The sequence below is a fragment of the Salmo trutta genome, unplaced genomic scaffold, assembly GCF_901001165.1.
Source record: "Salmo trutta unplaced genomic scaffold, fSalTru1.1, whole genome shotgun sequence".
In the NCBI taxonomy this organism is placed as follows: Eukaryota; Metazoa; Chordata; class Actinopteri; order Salmoniformes; family Salmonidae; genus Salmo; species Salmo trutta.
This window is the reverse complement of record NW_021822677.1, coordinates 33,940-60,901: the sequence shown is the minus strand read 5'-3', so window position 1 is coordinate 60,901 and position 26,962 is coordinate 33,940. Positions and strand designations below refer to the sequence as shown.

General features: G+C 41.6%; 1 protein-coding gene and 1 long non-coding RNA gene across 3 annotated transcripts; one reads left to right on the top strand and one right to left on the bottom strand.

The window, feature by feature from the left end:
• Window positions 1-3,009: 3,009 nt before the first annotated feature.
• LOC115183188 (globoside alpha-1,3-N-acetylgalactosaminyltransferase 1) lies at window positions 3,010-20,333 on the bottom strand. 2 transcript variants are annotated; one of them, XM_029744529.1, is made up of 7 exons: window positions 20,150-20,332; window positions 18,768-18,806; window positions 18,625-18,684; window positions 13,209-13,262; window positions 6,655-6,687; window positions 5,214-5,348; window positions 3,010-3,953 (listed from the first exon to the last, which is right to left on the bottom strand). In XM_029744529.1, exons 1-7 carry the CDS (start codon window positions 20,215-20,217, stop codon window positions 3,263-3,265), a joined length of 1,080 nt encoding a protein of 359 aa, XP_029600389.1. In that variant the 5' UTR covers window positions 20,218-20,332; the 3' UTR covers window positions 3,010-3,262. The 2 variants fall into 2 exon arrangements, with proteins under 2 accessions (XP_029600389.1, XP_029600390.1); XM_029744530.1 differs by lacking the exon at window positions 18,625-18,684 and having other exon boundaries at window positions 20,150-20,333.
• LOC115183189 (uncharacterized) lies at window positions 9,903-10,537 on the top strand. Its single transcript, XR_003873994.1, has 2 exons — window positions 9,903-10,043; window positions 10,242-10,537. It is a non-coding gene; the product is annotated as an uncharacterized LOC115183189 (long non-coding RNA).
• Window positions 20,334-26,962: the final 6,629 nt, after the last annotated feature.

The window sequence follows — 26,962 nt, the reverse complement described above, 5'->3', positions numbered from 1 at the left end:
TGTTATTGAAGTAGAAGTCCTGGGAGTGCATTCTGACGAAGAACAGCAAAGGTAATCAAACTTTTCTAATAGTAAATCGGAGTTTGGTGAGTACGACACTTGGTGGGTGTCAAAATAGCTAGCCTGTGATGGCCGGACTATCTACTGAGAATATTGCAAAATGTGCTTTCACCGAAAAGCTATTTTAAAATCGGACATAGCGAGTGCATAAAGGAGTTCTGTATCTATAATTCTTAAAATAATTGTTATGTTTTTTGTGAACGTTTATCGTGAGTAATTTAGTAAATTCACCGGAAGTGTTCAGTGGGAATGCTAGTCACATGATTGTCACATGCTAATGTAAAAAGATGGTTTTTGATATAAATATGAACTTGATTGAACAAAACATGCATGTATTGTATAACATAATGTCCTAGGATTGTCATCTGATGAAGATCATCAAAGGTTAGTGTTGCATTTAGCTGTGGTTTGGGTTTATGTGACATTATATGCTAGCTTGAAAAATGGGTGTCTGATTATTTCAGGCTGGGTACTCTGCTGACATAATCTAATGTTTTGCTTTCGTTGTAAAGCCTTTTTAAAATCGGACAGTGTGGTTAGATTAACGAGAGTCTTGTCTTTAAAATGGTGTAAAATAGTCATATGTTTGGGAAATTGAAGTAATAGCATTTCTAAGGTATTTGAATATCGCGCCACGGGATTCCACTGGCTGTTGAGTAGGTGGGACGGCCCAGAGAGGTTAATAATCATATTGAATTAAACTTTTTATTTGCTAGTATCCAAGAAAAGGCAAATCAGACAGAATACCTGTCCTAGAGTGAGTTCTGGTCTAGAGCATCAATCTTAAATGCCATGTTAGGCCTACAGTGTGTTCTCTGCAAAGATACTGAGAAACCAACCAAATTAGAAACCAAAACAACATGTGTTCTTAGGCTACTCTGGAACCAGTTAAAGTAGTTGGGAAAGGCTGATCTCCATACGCAATGACTAAAGTAAAGCTCCCTCTACTTTAACTTCATTTTTCTACAAAAGGTGGGGAAACGCATAGGCAAATTTATGAAAGATGGATAAACGGCTTTTAAGTGCATTTACCCTCCACTTCATTACTGTCTGGAACCAAATAAGTTGGATTACACCATTGTTTGAATAACATGACAACCATGTTTAAATTCCAAACTGGAACACACTGCTTAGAGAGACAATGGAAAACAGGCTAAACAGTAACTCAGCAACAACCCAGAACAATCTGATCATAATCCTTTCAGGGAACTGAACTGGCTTCCATTTGATCTCTGGTTGGTGCAGATCAAACTGTTAATGGTTTTTAAAGTAGTACATGACATTCAGTTACCTGTCTGGTCATTTTAATTTCATTACAGACTCTCATAGCATCACACCAGAGCCAGTGTTGCCAATATCAGACCGCTGCGCTATAGGAGCCTGGCTGGAAAAAGCTATTTCCTTAACACTGGTGCAGAGGAATGGAGTTGTGTACCAAAACAGATCAAAATCACCTGCTGGATCATCTGAGACCAGCCACCCGGACAGCTGATGAAACTGTGGGTTTGCACAACCAAAGAATTTGTGCTCTAACTGTCAGAAACCGTCTCAGGGGAGCTCATTTGCGTGCTCGTTGACCTCGCCGGTATCTTGATCTGATTGCAGTTCGGCGTTGTAACGACTGTCGTAGAGAGGGGACCAAGATGCAGCGTTTTTATTTGAATCAAACAAACACTCGAACGAAAATAACAAAGGGAAAACAAAAGCGCACAGTTCTGTCAGGTACAGAAAACTAAACAGAAAACAACTACCCACAACTACAGGTGGGAAAAGTCTGCCTAAGTATGATTCCTAATCAGAGACAACGATAGACAGCTGCCTCTGATTAGGAACCATACTCGGCACAAAACAAAGAATTACAAATCATAGAATGCCCAAACCACACCCTGACCTAACAAAATAGAGAAATAAACTGTCTCTCTCAGGTCAGGGCGTGACAAGCTGTACATGTCTCAATTCTTCCATGGCCTGCACACTCACCAGATATGTCAATCAGTGAGCATGTTTTGAGACGCTCTGCATCAACAGTATTCCACCTGCCACAATCAACAGCCTGATCAACTCTAGGCGAAGGAGATGTGCGAGGCAAATGATGGTTACACCAGATACTGACTAGCTGTCTGATCCACACCCATACCTTTTTTTAAGTTATCTTTGACCAACCGATGCATATCTGTATTTGCAGTCATGTTGAATCCATAGATAAGGGCCTAATGAATGAATTTACATTGACTGGTTTCCTTATAAGAACTGTAACTCAGTAAAATCTTTTAAATTGTTGCATGTTGAGTTGATATGTTTTGTTCAGTGTAGTATAACTATTTGTTTTCATATTATAATTTTGTGTATATATTTTGTTATTATGTATTTTCAATTTTAACTTGTCATCTTCAATCATTTTAAATGGATTGTATACATCTGTGGTTGTATTGTGTTTTTACATTGTCAAATCTAATCCTCTAGCGGGTCACTGAACACACCTTCCACGTCGTTCATTATTTTCCATTGAACCCATAGCCCCTCGTTGATTATCCCTCACATAACATTGATTAGATGGTATGACTTGAATTGAAGGATTTTCCATTTTGCCCTTGACATTGGCAGGATGTTTTTACACAAGGAAGGGAATCCTCCATATTACCTTTTTAAAAGGGTATTTTTCTTTGTTTTCTTACAGTTTACAGTATATGTATTGTGGTTAGGGGTTGTTTCTGGACTGGAATGCCAGGTCCACTTTGACATTATGCTGACGTTTTTCTAAATGGAAATTCAGTCCACCACTGTGTCTTGTCTGATGTACAAATCCATAGATGGAATCCTTGCAACATTCCCTATTTCTCCACTAAACCACTGGTTTGTTACTCATACACCGCATATCGTTGTAACAGGGGAGATGTTGTTTTTAGTTAGGCTATAGAAAATATAACAAGTAGTGAAATAACACAAACATTCTGAAAGCGGTTAAATATTTATTTCAAGAAAAATACACAGCCAAGCTGTCTTCCTCAGGGTATAAAGTAAAGTGTATGTATTTCACCAAGAGAAAATGAATGGCACCAGACATCTGTATACCCAATGTGACATTTTATGCCTTTCCCTAACCTTAACCCAAACCTCAGTGAAGCAATACCTGAAATTAACCTAACGTTAACCATAATCAATAAAGTTTTTTTTCGGCCGGTTGAATATCCAATTCCTAGTCCTATACATTGGGACGAATTTCAGCATAGTTTTTAATGACAGAAGAGAAGCGAATGACTTTGACCTCTTTGGTTTTGGTCTTCTTGTCATCCCACTGGTACTCTGGAGACAACAGCTTGCTGGGCTTGTTGTAAAGCAGGTACCTGTTGAGGTGACTCTCCTCCTGCCAGGCAGCCTCGATGGAATTCCTCGCGTCCTCTTCAAGCTGGTTCCGACATACCTTTGTTAGTGTATACACATCCTCCACGGACCCTCCGAACACAGCCCCGGCGTAGTAGTAGTCTCCCTCATCCATGGGGATGTAGGCTGTCGAGGCTGGGCGCCGTTCGTATGTGAAGTGGTCACGGGTCTGCTGGTAAAACCATGGGTGAATCACAGCAACCAGCCTGCCCAGAGACTCGGCCCCCCAGCGAGCATGGAACTTGCTGTCCACGTCCAGACAGAAGATGTAGTCAGCCTCCCTGCTGATCTGACGTTCGATGGCTGTCTGAATGATCTCCATCCTCCGGGCTGATATCTCCTGCCAGCGGTTTGAACCTGGGACCTGGATCACACTCAAATGTCTCCCCTGGGACAGGTTCACTGATGGAACATCGTCGGGACGATCAGTGAAAACGTAGTAGCGCACGTTGAAGTCGACCATGAAGTGCTTCTCTGCTGTTTCCAGGAAATCTTGGAGAAAGCGTACGTATCTGTCAGAATTTAAAGACACACAGGTAACTGACAAAATATAGGAAACATCAACATAAAGGGTACTTAATAGAGAGTTGGGCCACTACCAGCCACCTTGGGCCACCACCACCAGCCACCTTGGGCCGCCACCACCAGCCACCTTGGGCCTCCACCACCAGCCACCTTGGGCCGCCACCACCAGCCACCTTGGGCCACTACCAGCCACCTTGGGCCGCCACCACCAGCCACCTTGGGCCGCCACCACCAGCCACCTTGGGCCACCACCAGCCACCTTGGGCCACCACCAGCCACATTGGGCCACCACCAGCCACCTTGGTCCACCACCAGCCACCAGAACAGCTCTAATGCACCTTGGCAAAGATTCTACAAGTGTCTGAAACTCTATCGGAGGGATAATTTGGTGTTTTGTTGATGGTGGTGGAAACACTATCTCAGGCTCATTTAGATTGAGATCTGGTGACTGGCATATGGTTTACATCGTTTTCATGCTCATCAAACCATTAGGTGACCACTTGTGCCCTGTAAATGGGGGCATTGTTGATCTGGGGGCATAGCCATGGTAGCAAAAAGAATGACTGAAATAATGGTCAGCCCAGCCTTTTTATACATGACCGTTAGCATAATGGGATGTTCATTGCTTAATTAACTCAGAAACCACACCTGTGTGGAAGCACCTACATTCAATATACTTTGTATCCCTCATTTACTAGTTTTCCACTATTTTGTCAGTTACCTGTACATTCTGATGCCAGAAACCCTCTGTAACTGTATGGTCATTCTCATAGGACTGTATAGGACATACTCAACCGTTTCTGAACAGAAATTACAGTCTACCAGGAAATAAACAAAGTAGTACAGTTATTCAAATCTTAGCCAAGCCATGAATCATGACATCATGATATTGTATTACCTGCCATGTGACATTAGCTGGTTAGGTCCTCATACACTGAGTGGTTTTTTGTTGTCTTGCCCATTCACCATCGGAATGGCACACATACACAATCCATGTCTTAAATGTGTCGAGGCTTAACAATCCTTATTTAACCTGTCTCCTCCCCTTCATCTACACTGATTGAAGTGGATTTAACAAGTGACATCAATAAGGGATCATAGCTTTCACCTGGATTCACCTGGTCAGTCTGTTATGGAGAAAGCACGTGTTCATAATGTTTGTACACTCAGTGTAGTTTCAATTTTGTAAAAATAATGATAGTTTAACTTCCCTTTTGAATATTTGGGAAAAGTTGTAGGCTACTCACTTTCCAACGGCAAACACTGTGGTTGCTATGGTGAGGTTCATGGACTTGTAGATTATGTCGACGAGGTCAGGGTCAAAGGTTCCTTCCCAGACGATGGGTGCCAACCATGGGGTGACTGCCACCACATCAGTACGACTAAAGAAACAGAACAAGATCAAGCCTGACTGTGTTGTACTGATTATGATCTCAATGTTTACAGATATACAGATCAAGCCTGACTGTGTTGTACTGATTATGATCTCAATATTTACAGATATACAGATCAAGCCTGACTGTGTTGTACTGATTATGATCTCAATGTTTACAGATATACAGATCAAACCTGACTGTGTTGTACTGATTATGATCTCAATGTTTACACATATACAGATCAAACCTGACTGTGTTGTACTGATTATGATCTCAATGTTTACAGATATACAGATCAAGCCTGGCTGTGTTGTACTGATTATGATCTCAATGTTTACAGATATACAGATCAAGCCTGACTGTGTGGTACTGATTATGATCTCAATGTTTACAGATATACAGATCAAGCCTGACTGTATTGTACTGATTATGATCTCAATGTTTACAGATATACAGATCAAGCCTGACTGTGTTGTACTGATTATGATCTCAATGTTTACAGATATACAGATCAAGCTGGAATGTGTTGTACTGATTATGATCTCAATGTTTACAGATATACAGATCAAGCCTGACTGTGTTGTACTGATTATTATCTCAATGTTTACAGATATACAGATCAAGCTGGAATGTGTTGTACTGATTATGATCTCAATATTTACAGATATACAGATCAAGCCTGACTGTGTTGTACTGATTATGATCTCAATGTTTACAGATATACAGATCAAACCTGACTGTGTTGTACTGATTATGATCTCAATGTTTACAGATATACAGATCAAACCTGACTGTGTTGTACTGATTATGATCTCAATGTTTACAGATATACAGATCAAGCCTGGCTGTGTTGTACTGATTATGATCTCAATGTTTACAGATATACAGATCAAGCCTGACTGTGTGGTACTGATTATGATCTCAATGTTTACAGATATACAGATCAAGCCTGACTGTATTGTACTGATTATGATCTCAATGTTTACAGATATACAGATCAAGCCTGACTGTATTGTACTGATTATGATCTCAATGTTTACAGATATACAGATCAAGCCTGACTGTATTGTACTGATTATGATCTCAATGTTTACAGATATACAGATCAAGCCTGACTGTGTGGTACTGATTATGATCTCAATGTTTACAGATATACAGATCAAGCTGGAATGTGTTGTACTGATTATGATCTCAATATTTTTGCAATTAAAGGCCCATGAAAAGGTGTATATATGTGTGGTATACCAGGCTACACGCTGATGTGGAAGATAACAGTGATAAGTAACTAACATAAGATAACAACACTACTCACCCCACCAAGACACTGGGCTGCTTGTACAATAGCCTGGGAGAACAAAACGTAATTCATTAGTTAATGAAGATATGGGCTGATGTTATTGCTCTCTCAAAAAAAGGTGCTAATACCAAAAAGGAGTTTTAACTTCACTGTAAGGGAAACCTTTTTTGGGCTGTGGAGAACCTTTTGATATCTGTTCTTTTGGATAATAATTCATAAAAAAATGTAATAATAGGATAGTAGTTAATTTTTTTATTTTATTTTGTTTCACCTTTATTTAACCAGGTAGGCAAGTTGAGAACAAGTTCTCATTTACAATTGCGACCTGGCCAAGATAAAGCAAAGCAGTTCGACAACATACAACAACACAGAGTTGCACATGGAGTAAAACAAATATACAGTCAATAATACAGTAGAAAAATAAGTCTATGTACAATGTGAGCAAATGAGGTGAGATAAGGGAGGTAAAGGCAAAAAAAGACCATGGTGGCAAAGTAAATACAATATAGCAAGTAAAACACTGGATTGGTAGATTTGTAGTAGAAGAAAGTAGAAATAGAAATAATGGTGTGCAAAGGAGCAAAATAAAATAAATAAATACAGTAGGGGAAGAGGTAGTTGTTTGGGCTAAATTATAGATGGGCTATGTACAGGTTCAGTGATCTGTGAGCTGCTCTGACAGCTGGTGCTTAAATCCAGTGAGGGAGATAAGTGTTTCCAGTTTCAGAGATTTTTGTAGTTCGTTCCAGGCAACCCAGTCTAATCTAGGTTGCTTTTAAAAAACAATGTATAAGGGTGGTTGCGATAATAACATTTGTGTAATTTCCATGTAGTTTTTTAATCCACGTGGTTTCACCCTTGGATGTAAACATGAAGTTTGTGGAGAACTGATTTGGGGGGTGGGTAATTAGGTAGTGGTGTGTTCTCCAGAGGCTGTGAGATTTAGTTACGTTAAGACTCTTTAAGTTAGAGTGATTGAAGGTTTGTATATTGTTTTGTGTTTTCAGTGTTCTATATTAAAAGTTAACATGAGCACTCAACCCGCTGCACCTTGGTCCCTTTCATACGACGACTGTTACAGAACTTCCCACCACCAGCGGACCAAGCAGCGGGGCCCAGGAAGAGGAAGGATCCTGGGCCAGGGAGAGAAGGGAGTGGAGGACATTTTGGACATGGGAGGAGGTAATGGCAGGGGACAAGACCCTGCCATGAAAACAGGTGGAAACAGCGAGGGAGGAACGGCGAAAGTGGAGCGAAGAGCGGGCCCAACGGAGGATGCATGAGAGGCAGCCCCAATCATTTTGGTGCGTGTATCCAGTCTGGCACATCCAAAGCCAGCACCACGCACCAGGCCTCCAGTGCATCAGCCCAGTCCAATTCGTCCTGTTCCTGCTCCCTGCACTAGCCTTGGGGTGCGTGTATCCAGTCTGGCATCTCCAGTACCAGCCCCATGCACCAGGCCTCCAGTGCGTCAGCCCAGTCCAACTCGTCCTGTTCCTGCTCCCCGCACTAGCCTTGGGGTGCGTGTCTCCAGTCTGGTACCTCCACTACCAGCCCCACGCATCAGGCTTTCAGTGCGCAGTCCCCGTCCAGAGCTTCCGACGACAGTACCCCGTCCAGAGTGTCCGACGACAGTGCCCCGTCCAGAGCTTCCAACGACAATACCCCGTCCAGAGCTTCCGACGACAGTACCCCGTCCAGAGCTTCCGACGACAGTACCCCGTCCAGAGCTTCCGACGACAGTACCCTGTCCAGAGCTTCCGACGACAGTACCCCGTCCAGAGCTTCCGACGACAGTACCCCGTCCAGAGCTTCCAACGACAGTACCCCGTCCAGAGCTTCCGACGACAGTGCCCCGTCCAGAGTGTCCGACGACAGTACCCCGTCCAGAGCTTCCGACGACAGTACCCCGTCCAGAGCTTCCGACGACAGTGCCCCGTCCAGAGTGTCCAAAGACAGTACCCCGTCCAGAGCTTCCGACGACAGTACCCCGTCCAGAGCTTCCAACGACAGTACCCCATCCAGAGCTTCCGACGACAGTGCCCCGTCCAGAGTGTCCGACGACAGTACCCCATCCAGAGCTTCCAACGACAGTACCCCATCCAGAGCTTCCGACGACAGTGCCCCGTCCAGAGTGTCCGACGACAGTACCCCGTCCAGAGCTTCCGACGACAGTGCCCTGTCCAGAGTGTCCGACGTGTCCGACGTGTCCGACGTCTCCAGTCTGGTGCGTGGGGCTGGTTTTCAGTGTTCTATATTAAAAGATAACATGAGCACTCAACCCGCTGCACCTTGGTCCCTTTCATACGACGACCGTTAAACCTGCATCGAAATCGCTAAGCAGTTTATTTTGAAGCAGTGTGCCGATGCTTGTATCGCTTTATCGTAAACATGTGTTCAATGACGTCCAAAGCTTCGAAAACAACCACCTGATTGGTTTGGTATTGGTTTTGGTGAAAGACCAAAAGTCTGCACTACGGCGTGTGCCATGTCATTTATAATCATTTGACGATTAAACGATGAAACGTTTGTGGAGGACTGATTTGGGGTTGGTAACTTTTGACTAGTAATTCATTTGATTAATATTACGGTGTTTTCTATTCCATGAAATCCTGGAATGAGTAGGTGTGCCCAAACTGGTACTCTATGTAACTCAACATTTTTATTATGTATCTCGACAGAATAGACAGATCATAGCAAATGGCTGTCACACTATCTAATGTCACGTAAGACAATTTTTTAATATTTTTTATTTAACCTTTATTTAACTGGGCAAGTCAGTTAAGAACAAATTCTTATTTACAATAACAGCCTAGGAACAGCCTAGGAACTGCCTTGTTCAGGGGCAGAATGACTAAACTTTACATTGTCAGCTCAGGGATTAGATCTAGCAAAGTTTTCGGTTACTGGCCCAACGCTCTAACCACTAGGCTACCTGCCGCCACGAAATGTACGTATCTTTCCAAGATTGACGAAGTGTAACATGAAAAAGGAATTTGAAGTAAATGGCAACCAAAGTCAAATCTAAGAATCATTGTGGAAAAAGAGGATCTTAATAACAGTGACCCTCAGGCTCTTCCACATCAGGAAACACAAATACTGGTATCAGAATCACTTTGTTTGACAAGTACATTTGCACATAGGCCTACCTGTAATGTAACTTAATGAATAGCTGCTGCCAGCAATAGACAATGTACAAACAGAATACAGACAAAAAGTCAACACATAAAACTCTGGAGTAAAGCTGATTGACAGTGAGGACATTTACAGACGGGAAATATCTGCAGAATCAAGCTCAACTGGTAGAACTGGTAAACTGGTGAACAGCAAACTTTAAAGCTGACAAAGTACTATGTGAAACAGTCTAGTTACCGCGTTGCAGAAGAAGCTGTGGCCAGGCAAATGTAAATGTTAAGATTCTCACATTGATTTCTGATGTATAGATTCATTCTTTTGATAATATTACATTTATTTTGTGTTTTTTTACATTTTCATGACATTATCATTCATTTCAGATAGCTGTATGTATTCATGTGTTAAAGCTACATTAAAATCTTTTAATTTGACAAGTTAATTAATTTAACTCGTACATTTCTTCCCAGTATGTCTTTAGTCTTTTGGCCCGTTGTCATCCCATCCCTCCTGACAGTCCCACTGCATGCTTCCAGAGGGAGGAGAGAGAGGATTGGACTGAACTTCGAAGATAAGAGAATAAAGAATCTCAGCAGCGTGCCACCAAATCTGCCTTTACTCTTTTGGACAGTAATGTCATTTTGTTATAGTTGTGGTCTGCTTTTTTGTATTTTGGACTGTATGTATAGTTTACATACTAGTATAGGCCTATGTAACTGTGTCCTGTTGGTGCAATATTTTAAATTAGTTTTCAACTGGGAAGCCATTCCTCTTGTGACTCCTTTGTCTCTGTGCCCAATTGTTTGCATTGTGTGTGTGTGTGTGTGTGTGTGTGTGTGTGTGTGTGTGTGTGTGTGTGTGTGTGTGTGTGTGTGTGTGTGTGTGTGTGTGTGTGTGTGTGTGTGTGTGTGTGTGTGTGTGTCCAGACATTGTCCAGACATTGTCCAAATAATTGTATTCATTATGGTGGAAAACTGCTCCTATCTCCTAATCTGAGATGCTTTGTGGACAGAGTTGATCTTGCTGCTGCTCTCTCCCACCTGGCCAGTTGTGAAGGGCCAGTTTACAATGCCCTTGACCTGCTACGTCCAGTATGGGAAGGGAGCTCACTGAAGGAGTTACGACATTTACAGAGTTTGTCTCTGAGAGAGGGCTGTGAGATGATGTGCTTAATGTCACCAGCAGGGAATTTGTAACAAAGTGTTATTTTTTGGTGTATTTATTTTGCATTACAGTAATGTAGATTTGTAAAATGTAATGATCTTACAGCAATATTTATCCCTTTATATTCATTTATGTTATTCCCCACAGAGAAGATGAGGATTCCCCCCCACTGCTGTCTCTAATGCTGCCTCTACTGAATGTTCAACCTCCATCACTCCACAAAGGCCCCACTCCTCTTCCACTACCCCCACCGCGGGCACTGGCACCACTCCCCTCTCAACCAGTTCATCTTGACCCTCAGTTTCCTGTAATCCACGATCAGCTCCTTTGTCTTGCTGATGTTGAGGGAGAGGTTTTTGTCCTGGCACCAAACTGCCAGGTTTCTCTAAGCTGTCTCGTCGTCGTCAGTGATCACCGCCGTGTCATTGGCAAACTTAATGATGGTGTTGGAGTCATGTGCGGCCACGCAGTCCTGGGTGAACAGGGAGAACAGGAGAAGGCTAAGCACACACCCCTGAGGGGCCCCCGTGTTGAGGCTCAGCATGGCGGATTTGTTTTTGCCAAACCTCACAACCTGGGTACGGCCCTTCAGGAAGTCCAGTGTTCGATTGCAGAGGGAGGTGTTTATTCCCAGGGTCCTTAGATTAGTGAGGAGCTTGGAGGGCACTATGGTGTTAAACACTGAGCTGTAGTCATTGAACAGCATTCTCACATAGGTGTTCCTTTTGTCCAGGTGGGAAAGGGCTGTGTGGTGTGCAATAGAGATTGCATCATATATGGATCTGTTGGGGCAGTATGCGAATTTCAGTGGGTCCAGCGTGTCTGGGATGATGGTTTTGATATGAGCCATGATCAGCCTTTCAAACGATTTCATGGACACAAATGTGAGTGCTACGGTGCAATAGTCAGTTAGAAGGAAATGGGGATTCTTAGTCGGTTGTACAACTGAATGCATTCAACTGAAATGTGTCTTCCGCATGTAACCCAATCCCTCTGAATCCAAGAGGTGCGGGGGCTGCCTTACTCAACATCCACATCATCGGCACCCGGGGAACAGTGAGTTAACTGCCTTGCTCAGGGGCAGAACGACAGACGGCTTAACTTGGCGTTCTTGAGTACAGGGATTATGGTGGTCTGCTTGAAACTTCTGGACATTACAGACTGGGCCATGGAGAGGTTGAAAATGTCAGTGAAGATACTTGCCAGCTGGTCAGCGCATGCTCTGAGTACACGTCGTGGTAATCCATCCCGGTCCTGCAGCCTTGTGAATGTTAACCTGTTTAAAGGTCTTACTCACATTGGCAACGGAGAGTGTAATCACACAGTTGTCCATAACAGCTGGTGCTCTCATTCATGGTTCAGTGTTGCTTGCCTCGAAGTGAGCATAGAAGGCATTTAGCTTGGTTGTTAGGCTCGCGTCACTGATGCAGCTTGCGTCTGGGTTTCCCTTTGTAATCCGTAATAGTTTCCAAGCCCTGCCACATCTGACGAGCAACAGAGCCGGTGTAGTAGGATTCAATCGTAATCCTGTATTGATGCTTTGCCTGTTTGATGGTTCGTCTGAGGACTTTGTGAGATTTCCGGATTAGTGTCCCACTCTTTGAAAGCGGTAGCTCTAGCCTTTAGCTTAGTGCAGATGTTGCCTTTAATCCATGACTGTTGTTTAGGATATGTACGTACGGTCACTGTGGGGACGACGTTGTCGATGCATAATCCAATTGGTGCAAAACAGTCCTGAAACTTACTGTCAGCTATGGACAACTTCCGTATCGCTGGTACATCCTATTTGAGTTTTTGCTTGTAAACAGAAATTAAGAGGATGGTGTTATGGCCAGATTTGCCAAATGCAAGGTGAGGAAGAGCTTTGTATGTGTCTCTGTGTGTAGAATAGCGGTGATCTAGAGGATTTTTTTGCATGTTGTCTGTTGATAAATGGATTTTGTCTGCTTGAGATTGGAGTCTGCGGTTTGATGGCTGGTCTGGTGGAATATTTAACTGTTTGTCTGTGTCCTTGTGTTCGGGGAGGGGAAGGGGTTGGGTCTGGGTTGGCAGTTAAATGCGCAAGAGATTTTCATCCATGTGGATAAAAAAACGACATTTAAATTCCACTAATTGTTTTGTTCTAGAAATTGTTGTTGATGTACTCAGAGCCAGATTCATTGCGTTGAAGAAACTAACGCCCATGGGCGTGGCGTAGAGTTTGGCCAGGAGCATGGAGTTTGGGTAGCCAGCCAAATGGTTAATGGATGGTACAGTAAAATACTGATACGCACCTTTCTGGAGAGACGATGTTCTGTACTCTGCTCCTCAATATGGGCTTACTCAGCCTGTATGAATAGAAAGACATAGTACAATGATTAATGACAGCTATGGCTGTACAGTATACATAATACACATACTGTATCTGTGTAGCTCTTAGTGATGGGCACCGATATGGAAACTCTATATCGATGTCAGTTGCATTTTTTTCAAACTGATATTAATGTCATATCGATTTTATGAATAACCAATTTATACATCATATTGGTTTTATGAATAACCAATTTATACATCATATTGGTTTTATGAATAACCAATGTATACATCATATTGGTTTTATGAATAACCAATGTATACATCATATTGGTTTTATGAATAACTAATTTATACATCATATTGGTTTTTATGAATAACCTGAGAGTGTGCTAGCGAATCGGATGCCTCTTCCATAGAGCTAAAAACCATTGATGTTACAGATGCTGTGAGACATGCAAGCTGAGAACGGATCAAAGACTGTTGTGTTCTGGACAAACAATTTCCTCTATGTTTTTTTATTTAAATTCCAAATAGAATAGCAGCCTTTATGAGAATTATAATAGTTATAACATTGTATCTAAAGATGATTAAAAAACAAAATCCATCCTGAACACTTAACTAACTCTCCCAACTTCACACACACACACATACACACACACACACACACACACACACACACACACACACACACAGGAGGGGGAAGCGGCAGCAGAGGGAGAAAAATATTATAAACTAGACAATCCCACACACGTGCAGAAGGCTAATTTGTTTTGCCACCAGGAAGAAGAGTCCGATGTTTTCGGCAACTCAGCCAATCCATTGGGAGTAACATTGCAACTTTGTTAATGTTTCATTGTCTGTTCACTTCCATGGCTTTGTGAAGTCCAGACAACTGCATGCTGATTTCCCATTAGGACAACTGGGAATCTTCTGTCGGCATAACTTTATTTCAACAAACATAGTTGTTAATGGATAGTTCATGGATAGCCTTCTCACAGACACAATGAGACAACCAATACATGATGCTTTAACCTTAATACACATTGGAAACTGTTGAGCATGAAAAACCCAGCAACGTTGCAATTCTTGACACAAACCGGTGAGCCTCTCACCTACTACCAAACCCCGTTCAAAGACACTTAAATCTTTTGTTTTTTCCATTCACCCTTTGAATGGCAAACATGTGCAATCCATGTCTCAATTCTCTCGAGTTTTATAAATCCTTCTTTAGCCTGTCTCCTACCTTTCATCTACACTGATTGAAGTGGATTTAGTAAGTGACATCAGTAAGGGATCATAGCTTTCATCTGGATTCACCTGTCAGTTTATGTCATGGAAAGACACGGTGTCCTTAATGTTTTGTACACTCAGTGTGTAAACGCAACATGTGAAGTGTCGGTCCCATGTTTCATGAGCTGAAATAAAAAATCTCCGAAATGTTATTTCTCTCAAATGTTGTGCACAAATGTGTTTACATCCCTGTTGGTGAGCATTTCTCATTTGCCAAGATATCCATCCACCTGACAGGTTTGTCATATCAAGAAGCTGATTAAAGATCATTACACAGGTGCACCTTCTGCTGGGGACAATAAAAGGCCACTCTAAAATGTGTAGTTTTGTCACACAACACAATGCTACAGATGTCTCATGTTTTGAGGGAGTGTGCAATTGGCATGCTGACTGTCCACCAGAGCTACTGCCAGAGAATTGAATGTTCATTTCTCTACTATAAGCCGCCTCCAACGTTGTTTTAAAGAATTTGGTAGTACGTCCAACAGGCTCCAAGTGTGAGCCAAGTCAGGAAGAACTGGTACTCACTAAGCAAGTAGTGTGATGTCCGATACACACATATGGTTTTGATTAAGTATTGTAGTTTGTTAAACCATTTTTTCACAATGTGAAAACAACCAAACCAAATGGAAAAAATACTATGGAACAAATAATCAAACCTTGATTTCACTATAGCAAACAAACTGTAAGAAAATGCCCCTTTTTTATGCATGCCATTGTGATAACAACAGACTGATCCAAATTGCTAGTTGGGTCATGGGGTTGGGATTTACCGATGGGTCTGGGTTTGTTGGAACCAAAGCTAATGGTTGTTGGTTTGCTCTTAGTGGGACTATAATCTGTTGGTTTTATCCAGTTGAACCTCCGAACCAGTTTGAAAGCAATGGGAAGCTTGTTGATGGCCCATCAGCAGGCCGTTAAGTATGCTACGTTGAAGGACTATGAGATGGTTTTGTTCCTCCAGGAACAGTCATGTATGCTCTCTTTCATAATAGTGTAGGGCAGTGCTTCTCAATTATTTTCTGTTACGCCCCCCTAGGAAGAAGTAAACATTTCGCGCCCCCCAACTCTCCGCCGCGACTGTAAATAGTATAATTTGTCTATAAAATTGTTATAAGTACACCTCTGCATAACATTGTATGCTTATTAACATTAAAGAAAAAGAAAAAAGAAAAAAATATAGATCAACTTACAACAAAGAATAACTTTATTAACATTGTTTTTTTAGTTTGTAACAGAAAAGACTTCAAGTGCATCAATTTGCCTGAAATGTAAAAAAAAATTCAACCCTTATTTACCCTGTAAACATTTTTTGACCATTTGATACTGAAAAATAAAATATCAATAAATAATAATAAATTCAAATTGATCAGCAACATTAACTCAGGAGCACAATATATGAAACATTTTGACCTATAAAACAAAAATGAATAAAACAATTTGTGCTGATTTTTTTTTTATCAAAATGAGGAAGTCAGGATTAATGGCTACAATGAGCAGGTTTTGCAGAGCACAGCTTTTCGAAGCGGGTTTGAATTATGATACATGATACTGCAACTCTCAGCTCCTGCTCAATGTTTAGCTGGGACCTGTACTTGGTCTTCAGTGCAGCAACAGCAGAGAAGCCAGTCTCACAAAGATAAGATGTTGCAAAAGGAAGAAGAATGGTCCTCTGCCCTAAGAGTGGATACTGCCTCTCTACACTCAGACAGAATTCACCCAGTCGCTGTGATGTGAACCTCAGTCTCAATGTGGAGTCAGACGTCATATCAATAAACTGGTCCTCAGTTTTTATTTTTGCAGCACTTGCGTCGTCCAGCATGACAGAGACCATGTCTAATGCTGCAGGCAGTATCAGCTCCTCTGCTATGCAGTGGGGGTTTTTGCACTGAGCAGTTTGGTTCGCCACCTTATATGATGCTAACAGTGCTCGCTGGTTTACTGAAGTAGCATTCACAAAGCGGGACCATTGTTGACAATATTCGGCACGTTTTCGCTGAAAAAACTCAAGCGGCTTATCAGCGTGATTGGGGTGTAATGTCTTTAAGTGACGCCTTAATTTATTTGTCTTCATGCTGTCCGCTGCCAACATTTTTAGACACAGTAAACATACCGGTCTTTCCTCGTCTCCCACCGTAGTCACAGTGAAGCCAAGCGCTACATACGCTTCGTCATATTTCCTCGTCTTAGCTTTCGGGAGACTTACGTTTGTCTCATTATCGCCGTCTCTCTCCGCCTTTCTTTTCATCCCTGTTAAATATGTTTCCATGGTGTCTCTTAAGGGTTTGTTATCTGCACTTCATATCTCCTGCTCTGTGCTGTGTGCTCTTGTTCGGTAAAAAAAAAAAAACTACTCCCCGCTGCAAGAAAAAGCGTGTTCCCCGGGGCCACGCGCCCCCCCTGGCATCGCTCCGAGCCCCCCCAGGGGGGCGCGCCCCACTATTTGAGAAGGACTGGTGTAGGGTAACAGCAACAATGAACCAATATCACAATGTGTCTTGTTCACATCCTTATTGGTGCTCACCATTAGTAACTGTGTACAGTACATCTCTGTTATCCTGTGTGGGCTAGGGGGCAGTATTTTCACGGCCGGATGAAAAACGTACCCATTTTAAACAGGTCACTACTCTGGCTCAGAGACTAGAATATGCATATTATTAGTGGATTTGGATAGAAAACACTCTGAAGTTTCTAAAACTGTTTGAATGGTGTCTGTGAGTATAACAGAACTCATATGGCAGGCAAAAACTTGAGAAAAAATCCAACCAGGAAGTGGATTGTAGTTTTTCAAGACTGGGCCTATTCAGTATACAGTGACTTAGGGTTCAATTTGCACTTACTAAGGCTTCCACTATATGTCAACAGTCTTTAGAACGTGTTTCAGGCTTTTGCAGTCAACAGAGAGCGATCAAGACCTCCTGGAGTCTGATGACCGAGAGAATGACAGGCCACAATTACGCGCATTCACGTGAGGAGGTAGCTGTGTTCCAAAACGTTTCTCAAGACACTGGAATCGTCCGGTTGGAATATTATTGAAGTTCTAAGTTAAAAAGGCCCTAAAGATTGATGTCTTACAACATTTGACATGTTTCAACGAACGTAAATATAACTTTTTGTCGTGAAATTTTCGGTGCGCTTCCTACATTTGGAGTAGCTTACTGAACGCACAAACAACAAGGAGTTATTTGGACATAAATTATGGACTTTATCGAACAAAACAACATTTATTGTGGACCTGGGATTGCTGGAAGTGCCTTCTGATGAAGATCATCAAAGGTAAGTGAATATTTCTAATGCTATTTATGATTTTAAATGACTCCAAAATGGCGGGTATCTGTATAGCCTGGTGTATTTTTCTGAGCGCCGTACTCAGATTATTGCAAAGTGTGCTTTCCCCATGAAGCTTTTTTGAAATCTGTCACAGCGGTTGCATAAAGGAGATGTTCATCTATAATTCTTTGAATAACAGTTTAATATTTTATCAACGTTTATGATGAGAATTTTTGTAAATTGCTGTGCTGATTCACCGGCAGAATTGGAGGCAAAATATTTTCTGAACGTCACGCGCCAATGTAAAATGCTGTTTTTGGACATAAATATGAACTTTATGGAACAAAACATACATGTATTGTGTAACATAATGTCCTAGGAGTGTCATCTGATGAAGATCGTCAAAGGTTAGTGCTTCATTTCACTGTGTTTTGGGTTTTATTGACACATGTCCTTGCTTGGAAAATGGCTGTGATTATTTTTGTCTATGTACTCTCCTAACATAATCTAATGTTTTTCTTTCGCTGTAAAGCCTTTTTGAAATCGGACAATGTGGTTACATCAAGGAGACGTCTATCTTTAAAATGGTTTAAAATAGTCGTATGTTTGAGAAAGCTGAATTATGACATTTTGTGTTTTTTTCAATTTGCCGCCCTGATATTTCACTGGCTGTGTCCCGCAGGAGGGACGCTACCGTCCCACCTAGCCCATAGAAGTGATGTCATCTCTGAAAATGATCTAACGGGTAACATTAAGGAAATAGAAAGGAGTGTTTATTAAAAGTACCAAGTATCATGACTTGTTGCGAGAATTTCTCAGTTTATATCAACTAACCTGGTGTTCCTCTGGTCCTCATCAACTGGGATATGTATTTTGGAAGTGTCAAACCAAACCCTGTGAATAAGAATCAATCAGAAAATCCATATCACATTATAGCATCATTAGGGTGTAATAAATTAACAGAAACTTAAGCTTACATGTTTTGCCTTTCATTGAAGTGGTTGAAGACCACATACCTTTGGGGAGAGAGGAGAGAATCAGTTCAAGTCTGTCATGGAAACATTTCAGCCCACTACGCTATGAAACCACACGCTATTACAGAGACTGACATTATGCAAGGATTTAGGAACATCATAGTTTTCCCTAAATATTGCAAATCTTTGGAAGATACTATCTTTATTAAGACCAGAATTATGCTATTTACACTTTGTAGTCAACTTTGGCCCTTGAATCAATGTTTGACTAATATTGATGCCACAGGATGATTTCAACCAGTGAAGTTGTTTTTCTGGTTCAGATCCTCTATAAGGTGGGTATTGCAAGTATACTTTAAGGTGGGACAAATTAGCACGCAAAGTACACTTAGTTGACATTTAAATCTCTAAAACTGGAAACACTTATCTCCCTCACTAGCTTTAAGCACCAGCTGTCAGAGCAGCTCACAGATCTCTGCACCTGTACATAGCCCATCTTTAATTGAGCCCAAACTACTACCTTTTCCCCTACTGTATTTATTTATTTTATTTATTTTGCTCCTTTGCACCATATTATTTATATTTTAACTTTTAACTTTCTTCAAACTACAAATCTACCATTCCAGTGTTTTTCTTGCCATACTTTATTTACTTTGCCACCATGGCATTTTTTACCTTTACCTCCCTTATCTCACATCATTTGCTCACATTGTATATAGTCTTATTTTTTTCTACTGCATCATTGATTGTATGTTGTTTTACTCCATGTGTAACTCTGTGTTTTTGTATGTTGTCGAACTGCTTTGCTTTATCTTGGCCAGGTCGCAATTGTAAATGAGAACTTGTTCTCAACTTGCCTACCTGGTTAAATAAAGGTGAAATAAATAAATAAATAAAAAACATGAAATAGTACAAAAACACTACTTGAATTCTACTTTAAATGTAGGTGTCCCAAAGTAACACCATTTAAGTAACATTAAATACATGCATAGTATATAAAAATACAATCATGAAAAGTATACTGACATAGTACACCAAAGCTAGATAAAGTGCACCTTTAGTGTACATGGGATATGCTAGCGACATTACTATTTGCAATTATCTTTCAGTGCCACTACAAATTCACCGAATGTATATAGAGAACACTCAAATAAAATCTTTCAAGTACAGTTTAAGGTGGGTAGATAAGGTGGGTATTACAAACACTTTCAGGTGGGTCAGTATACTTTACTCAGTACACTTAGTTGACATGAAATTGTACTATAACATCACTTTAATTCAACTTCAATTTATTTAGTACAGATTTAGCTGTTCCAAAATAACACCATTTACATACACACATAGTACATGCATAGTAATTACATAAAATATAGAAAAACACATACCCCAGAAGCAAGAAGATTCCAACAATGAGAAGGAGAACAAACTGCTTTACATTTGAACTGAAATGCATTGTTCTTCCAATAGTGTCAGCAAATATTTAGTTTATCCTACACTAGAAGCAACATCCAATCAAATGAAGATCTCTCCAGTGAAACAAGTGGATCTAATCAGCACGCCTAGTCAAATGAGGAGAAGCCTCAGCCTTTTGAACTGTACCTCCATGGACATATACACACACATCACCACGGTAACCCACACCCAAACCAGAAATAACCTGAAAAGACAGTTCTTTACCAACCAACCCTAACCAGTTGTACATGTAGTGTCCATCCAGATAAGAAAGTAGAGTCAAATATGACCAAATAAGGTCAAATAAGGCCTCATATTTAGCATTAATTAGCATTCCTAATTAGCTACTCTTCTTGGGGACCAAACAGGAAACAACACAACAAATACATAACCTACATAATATACATAGAACAACAATTACAGTACAATGTAGTCATTTAGCAGACGCTCCCATTAATTGGTCACAAGTGTAATATTAAATAACTCTTTCAACAGTAAGTAAATCCTTGGCGAGAACTTAGGACCTAGTAAAAGTTATTTGTTGTAAGTTAAAAAGTCAGATATCAAATGTACATTCTGTCCTTTGTTTGCAAATACAGGTTTCTCTATCTGGTGATCTCTCCCTTAACCCAGTCTCAGGGGCTCTTAAAGGGACAGACACCCATTTAACATGAACATCACATCCCTCCTAACTTCTCAAAGACAAAACCATTTGGACATTTGTTCAACAGCAGTAATAATAATAATTTAATGGTGCACACACCAGTCAGAGTGATACAGAGTGAGCTGGCTACACTGATGAACTCTCATTTTGCTCCTGAGTTCAGTACTACAGATGCAGTAGGTAAATTAAGTGCTATATGCATGTGTCATTTATTTAGCTAGGAAAGTCAGTTAAGAACAAATTCTTATTTACAATGACGGCCTAGGAACAGTGGGTTAACTGCCTTGTTCAGGGGCAGAACGACAGATTTTTACCTTGTCAGCTCGGGGATTCAATCTAGCAACCTTTCGGTTACTAGTCCAACGCTCTAACCACTAGGCTACCTGCCACCCCTAAATGTCATGGGATGTGATGTAATTTGCTCCATTTTTTAAATGTGTGGCCCAGTCTTTGAGGTTATTGACCAATAAACATCCTTATCACAAGCTCTACAAACCACGTTGGCTTGCCAACTTCAACTGTGATTTCCAATCTGATCCCACAGCATTTCCTACTGCCTGCATTCTATTGTATGTTTGAAACAGAGACTTAGAAAGACATTGCATCATTTTACTGGCCCCATTATGGTGTCTCAATGGCAGCGCCATTGAGGACGTCTCCATTTTGTTCTTCTTTTACTTCTATGAGATGGTAAACAAACTGAAAAGGTGCACATTGCCCCCTGAGGGTGTTGTTTGAACAGGTATAAAGACAAGGATGGTGTTTTACTGCCCCCTGGAGGGTGTTGTCTGAACAGGTATAAAGACAAGGATGGTGATTTACTGCCCCCTGGAGGGTGTTGTCTGAACAGGTATAAAGACAAGGGTGGTGATTTACTGCTACCTGGAGGGTGTTGTCTGAACAGGTATAAAGACAAGGATGGTGATTTACTGCCCCCTGGAGGGTGTTGTCTGAACAGGTATAAAGACAAGGATGGTGATTTACTGCCCCCTGAGGGTGTTGTTTGAACAGGTATAAAGACAAGGATGGTGATTTACTGCCCCCTGGAGGGAGTTGTCTGAACAGGTATAAAGACAAGGATGGTGATTTACTGTATTTCCTCTCCAGGGGCGAAAATCTGATATCAACTTTGGAGGGGACAATTACATGAAATTTTCTCAAGAGCAATTCCTGAAGGGGACACCAAAAGTAGTGCTGTAACACATAGCCTACATTGTAATATGGTAAATGTATATTGAGGAACCAAAGAAATAAGGTGTTTGCCGTACTCCTAACTACCGGTACCCAAAACTACACAACTAATCACAACAGCAATACCATTGCCTTTAACAAATCTTAGTTCAGTCACCAGTTTAAGTTGAGAGTGGGGGTATCCATGGCATTTTCCAATTATGTTCCTATTTTACAAGTAAAAAAAATTGAGAACCTTTCATAATGTTGCCAAACAAAGACTCAACAAACTTACCTGAGACTCCCTGTTTCTGCCAGTCTGTCCCTGCATATCTGTCCCCAACTCTGCTGTCTGTGTGCCATCTGTTGCCTGCTCTGCCTAATGACATCATTGTGAAACATTTCCATTAGAATTTCATTTCTTTCTTATGAACATTTTATCAACTAGTCTTTGAGATATTAGGCTACTAGGGTTCTTACTTTGCGTTTTGGTGTACTGAAAAATACTCTGATGTCCGTCTTTTATTTTTCTGCCATTTTTCTACCTGGCTGGCTGGCTACTATCTTTTATCATTCTATTTGGGCTTCGATCTAAAAGGTAGCTAGCAAATGTGAAACGGATTAAAATGACAAGAGTTGACAGCTGTATGAGTTCACCATTTACACAACATATGCTGCAACCTTTTGTAATTTTAATAGTTTGTTTCATATTGGCTGGCTTCCAACAATAGCTGAATTTGCAAAGCTAGCGAGCACCAATTCCGTTTCAGTGGTGTTTGCTATAATCTTTGCTACCCGGGTTAAATAAAGGTGAAATAAAATAAATAAATAAAAGTTCCCTTGCAACAATTTAGCTTTTGTACCGAGACCATTAAATATATTTAAGACAATGGTAGAAGAGAGTGCAGTTCTGTTCAGTTTGGACTTCAGTTTATCGCTAACCTTATCACAGGGACTTTGAAGCACTAATTTACATCATCAGCATGCTGATCTTGGAATAAATTGACGATAGCAAAGATTCCATCTTTGACGAGGCCACATAAATGGAATATGTACTAGCTTGCTTAATAGTTAATATTTGCGTGCTAGCTCTGCATATTCAGCTAGTGTTTGTGCGTGATTGACTGGATTAACCTCACGTCAGTTACGTTCATTGAGTGCTTTTCAGACAGTAGACACGACCCCTCTGTTACCTTGCCAACTAACGAACTGGCAGTGGATCAAACCATTGTGAGGCAAAGGGTGGGGGGGTTGCAATCTTTTGAAACTTAAAAATGCGCTATTAAGTGTCTATAATCAGCACAATTGCTTTCATTGCGTATTATTAATATTATTTAAATTACATAGTTATGTTTCAGTGATATATTGGGGGGGACAAATCATATTTTTCCCAGGATGGGGGGGTCGTGTCCCCCCCGTCCCCCCCGGGATTTCCACCCCTGTTCCTCTCTATCCAACTCCTGGGTTAACCAACTCCATCCCTCTCTCTATCTCCTGGGTTAACCAGCTCCATTCCTCTCTCCATCTCCTGGGTTAACCAGCTTCATCACTCTCTCTTTCTCCTGGGTTAACCAGCTCCATTCCTCTCTCCATCTCCTGGGTTAACCAGCTCCATTCCTCTCTCCATCTCCTGGGTTAACCAACTCCATTCCTCTCTCCATCTCCTGGGTTAACCAACTCCATCCCTCTCTCTATCTCCTGGGTTAACCAGCTCCATTCCTCTCTCCATCTCCTGGGTTAACCAGCTCCATTCCTCTCTATCCAACTCCTGGGTTAACCAGCTCCATTCCTCTCTCCATCTCCTGGGTTAACCAGCTCCATTCCTCTCTCCATCTCCTGGGTTAACCAGCTCCATTCCTCTCTCCATCTCCTGGGTTAACCAGCTCCATTCCTCTCTCCATCTCCTGGGTTAACCAGCTCCATCCCTCTCTCCATATCCTGGGTTAACCAACTCCATCCCTCTCTCTATCTCCTGGGTTAACCAGCTCCATCCTTCTCTCCATCTCCTGAGTTAACCAGCTCCATCCCTCTCTCCATCTCCTGGGTTAACCAACTCCATCCCTCTCTCTATCTCCTGGGTTAACCAGCTCCATTCCTCTCTCCATCTCCTGGGTTAACCAGCTCCATCCCTCTCTCCATCTCCTGGGTTAACCAACTCCATTCCTCTCTCCATCTCCTGGGTTAACCAGCTCCATTCCTCTCTCCATCTCCTGGGTTATCCAGCTCCATTCCTCTCACCATCTCCTGGGTTAACCAGCTCCATTCCTCTCTCTATCTCCTGGGTTAACCAGCTCCATCCTTCTCTCCATCTCCTGGGTTAACCAGCTCCATCCCTCTCTCCATCTCCTGGGTTAACCAACTCCATCCCTCTCTCTATCTCCTGGGTTAACCAGCTCCATTCCTCTCTCCATCTCCTGGGTTAACCAGCTCCATCCCTCTCTCAATCTCCTGGGTTAACCAACTCCATCTCCATCTCTCTCTCCATCTCCTGGGTTAACCAGCTCCATTCCTCTCACCATCTCCTGGGTTAACCAGCTCCATCCCTCTCTCCATCTCCTGGGTTAACGTGCTCCATTCCTCTCTCCATCTCCTGGGTTAACCAGCTCCATCTCTCTCTCCATCTCCTGGGTTAACCAGCTCCATCCCTCTCTCCATCTCCTGGGTTAACCAACTCCATTCCTCTTTCCATCTCCTGGGTTAACGTGCTCCATTCCTCTCTCCATCTCCTGGGTTAACCAGCTCCATTCCTCTCTCCATCTCCTGGGTTATCCAGCTCCATTCCTCTCTCCATCTCCTGGGTTATCCAGCTCCATTCCTCTCACCATCTCCTGGGTTAACCAGCTCCATTCCTCTCTCTATCTCCTGGGTTAACCAGCTCCATCCTTCTCTCCATCTCCTGGGTTAACCAGCTCCATCCCTCTCTCCATCTCCTGGGTTAACCAACTCCATCCCTCTCTCTATCTCCTGGGTTAACCAGCTCCATTCCTCTCTCCATCTCCTGGGTTAACCAGCTCCATCCCTCTCTCAATCTCCTGGGTTAACCAACTCCATCTCTCTCTCCATCTCCTGGGTTAACCAGCTCCATTCCTCTCACCATCTCCTGGGTTAACCAGCTCCATCCCTCTCTCCATCTCCTGGGTTATCCAGCTCCATCCCTCTCTCCATCTCCTGGGTTATCCAGCTCCATTCCTCTCTCCATCTCCTGGGTTAACGTGCTCCATGCTGTTTGCTTGTGTTAACGTTGCTAGATTTTCCATGAACCATGCTAGCTTTGTTAGTTATAGTTTGTCAACATTCTTACCTCCTACTCAAGCTATTGATTAACCACAGTTACAGAATCCCACAGACACATTTATTCTTTTGTGGAAGTTTACAGCCAAAGTATTTGCATAAACAAACACATACACTTCCTGGTTCACCTCCACTGTGCATATTAGCCAGACGGCCGGCAGTTAGATGCAGTGATTATAGGGAACATGACTTCGTCAAGTTCTGTGTAAAACGTCAATGTACACAGGAATATTTGAATTGTTTTGGTGTTAGTTAAGGAAACTAAAGGGTTTTGCATAGTTATTGCAGTTTGATAATGTTGGATATACTCACAGTACCTGAGTGTTGGTTATTCATGTCGTGTATTAATTGTGTGTAATTTAGTTACCTGGTAAAGTGAAATCCTCCCCTGTTTTTATACGACTTGGTTTAGTCCTAAGGGCGGTAAGGCGGGCTACTCTGTTAACGTTTTAGAACACTTACTCATTCAAAGGTTTTTCTTTATTTTCAGACCTTCAGGAGGTCAGGAGGGGCACAAATGCTGTTGGAGACAACATCTACAATGTTCAAGCTTTCGTGAGCTAATCCTTAAATGCCCACATCAGTAGAAATCCACTTTTTATGAGCAGAAAGATAATGGCCAGAACTTACCCATGATGTTGCACCACGATTTATGTTAATAAGTCATCTTTTTTGTGACATGTATGGACTTGCAGTGACAAATTCTAACTGCCTATTCCGTGCAAATCCATGTGAATGCTGTGTCATTTCCTATGATATGACATACAAATTATTGTCATCCTACGTTTGGTTTCAAGGCTGGGTTTTATTTTAATGTTACCACCCACCAGCATGTCATTGTTTATCAGTCAGAAATATCTGTAAAGTTATTCATCTTTGCAAATGAGATGTGCCAAACAGCCTTGTGTGCACTTGGCCGTCTGAGCCATGGAACAAATAAAAAATGGGGAGAGGCAAAATTATTATCATAATTTGTCAATTATCAATTATTTTTTTAGCTAGACTGTATTAAATAAATATACTAATAATATATACATACACTACCGGCCAAAAGTTTTTGTACACCTACTCATTCAAGGGTTTTTCTTTATTTGTACTATTTTCTACATTGTAGAATAATAGTGAAGACATCAATACTATGAAATAACACATATGGAATCATGTAGTAACCAAAAAAAATGTTAAACAAATGAAAATATATTTTATATTTGAGATTCTTCAAAGTAGCCACCCTTTGCCTTGATGACAGCTTTGCACACTCTTGGCATTCTCTCAACCAGATTCACCTGTAATGCTTTTCCAACAGTCTTGAAGGAGTTCCCACATATGCTGAGCACTTCTTGGCTGCTTTTCCTTCACTCTGCGGTCCAACTCATCCCAAACCATCTCAATTAGGTTGAGGTCAGGTGATTGTGGAGGCCAGGTCATCTGATGCAGCACTCTATCACTCTCCTTCTTAGTCAAATAGTCCTTACACAGCCTGGAGGTGTGTTGGGTCATTGTCCTGTTGAAAAGCAAATGATAGTCTCACTAAGTGCAAATCAGATGGGATGGCGTATCGCTGTATAATGCTGTGGTAGCTATGCTGGTTAAGTGTGCCTTGAATTCTAAATAAATCACA

Excerpts from the sequence above, each read along its gene's own strand:
- LOC115183188 (XM_029744529.1), bottom strand. The coding sequence starts at position 20,217 with ATGCATTTCAGTTCAAATGTAAAGCAGTTTGTTCTCCTTCTCATTGTT. Across the intron at positions 18,685-18,767 it reads TTCAATGAAAGGCAAAACAT|GGTTTGGTTTGACACTTCCA; the intron begins GTAAGCTTAAGT and ends TCTTATTCACAG. Across the intron at positions 3,954-5,213 it reads ACAGTGTTTGCCGTTGGAAA|ATACGTACGCTTTCTCCAAG; the intron begins GTGAGTAGCCTA and ends AAATTCTGACAG.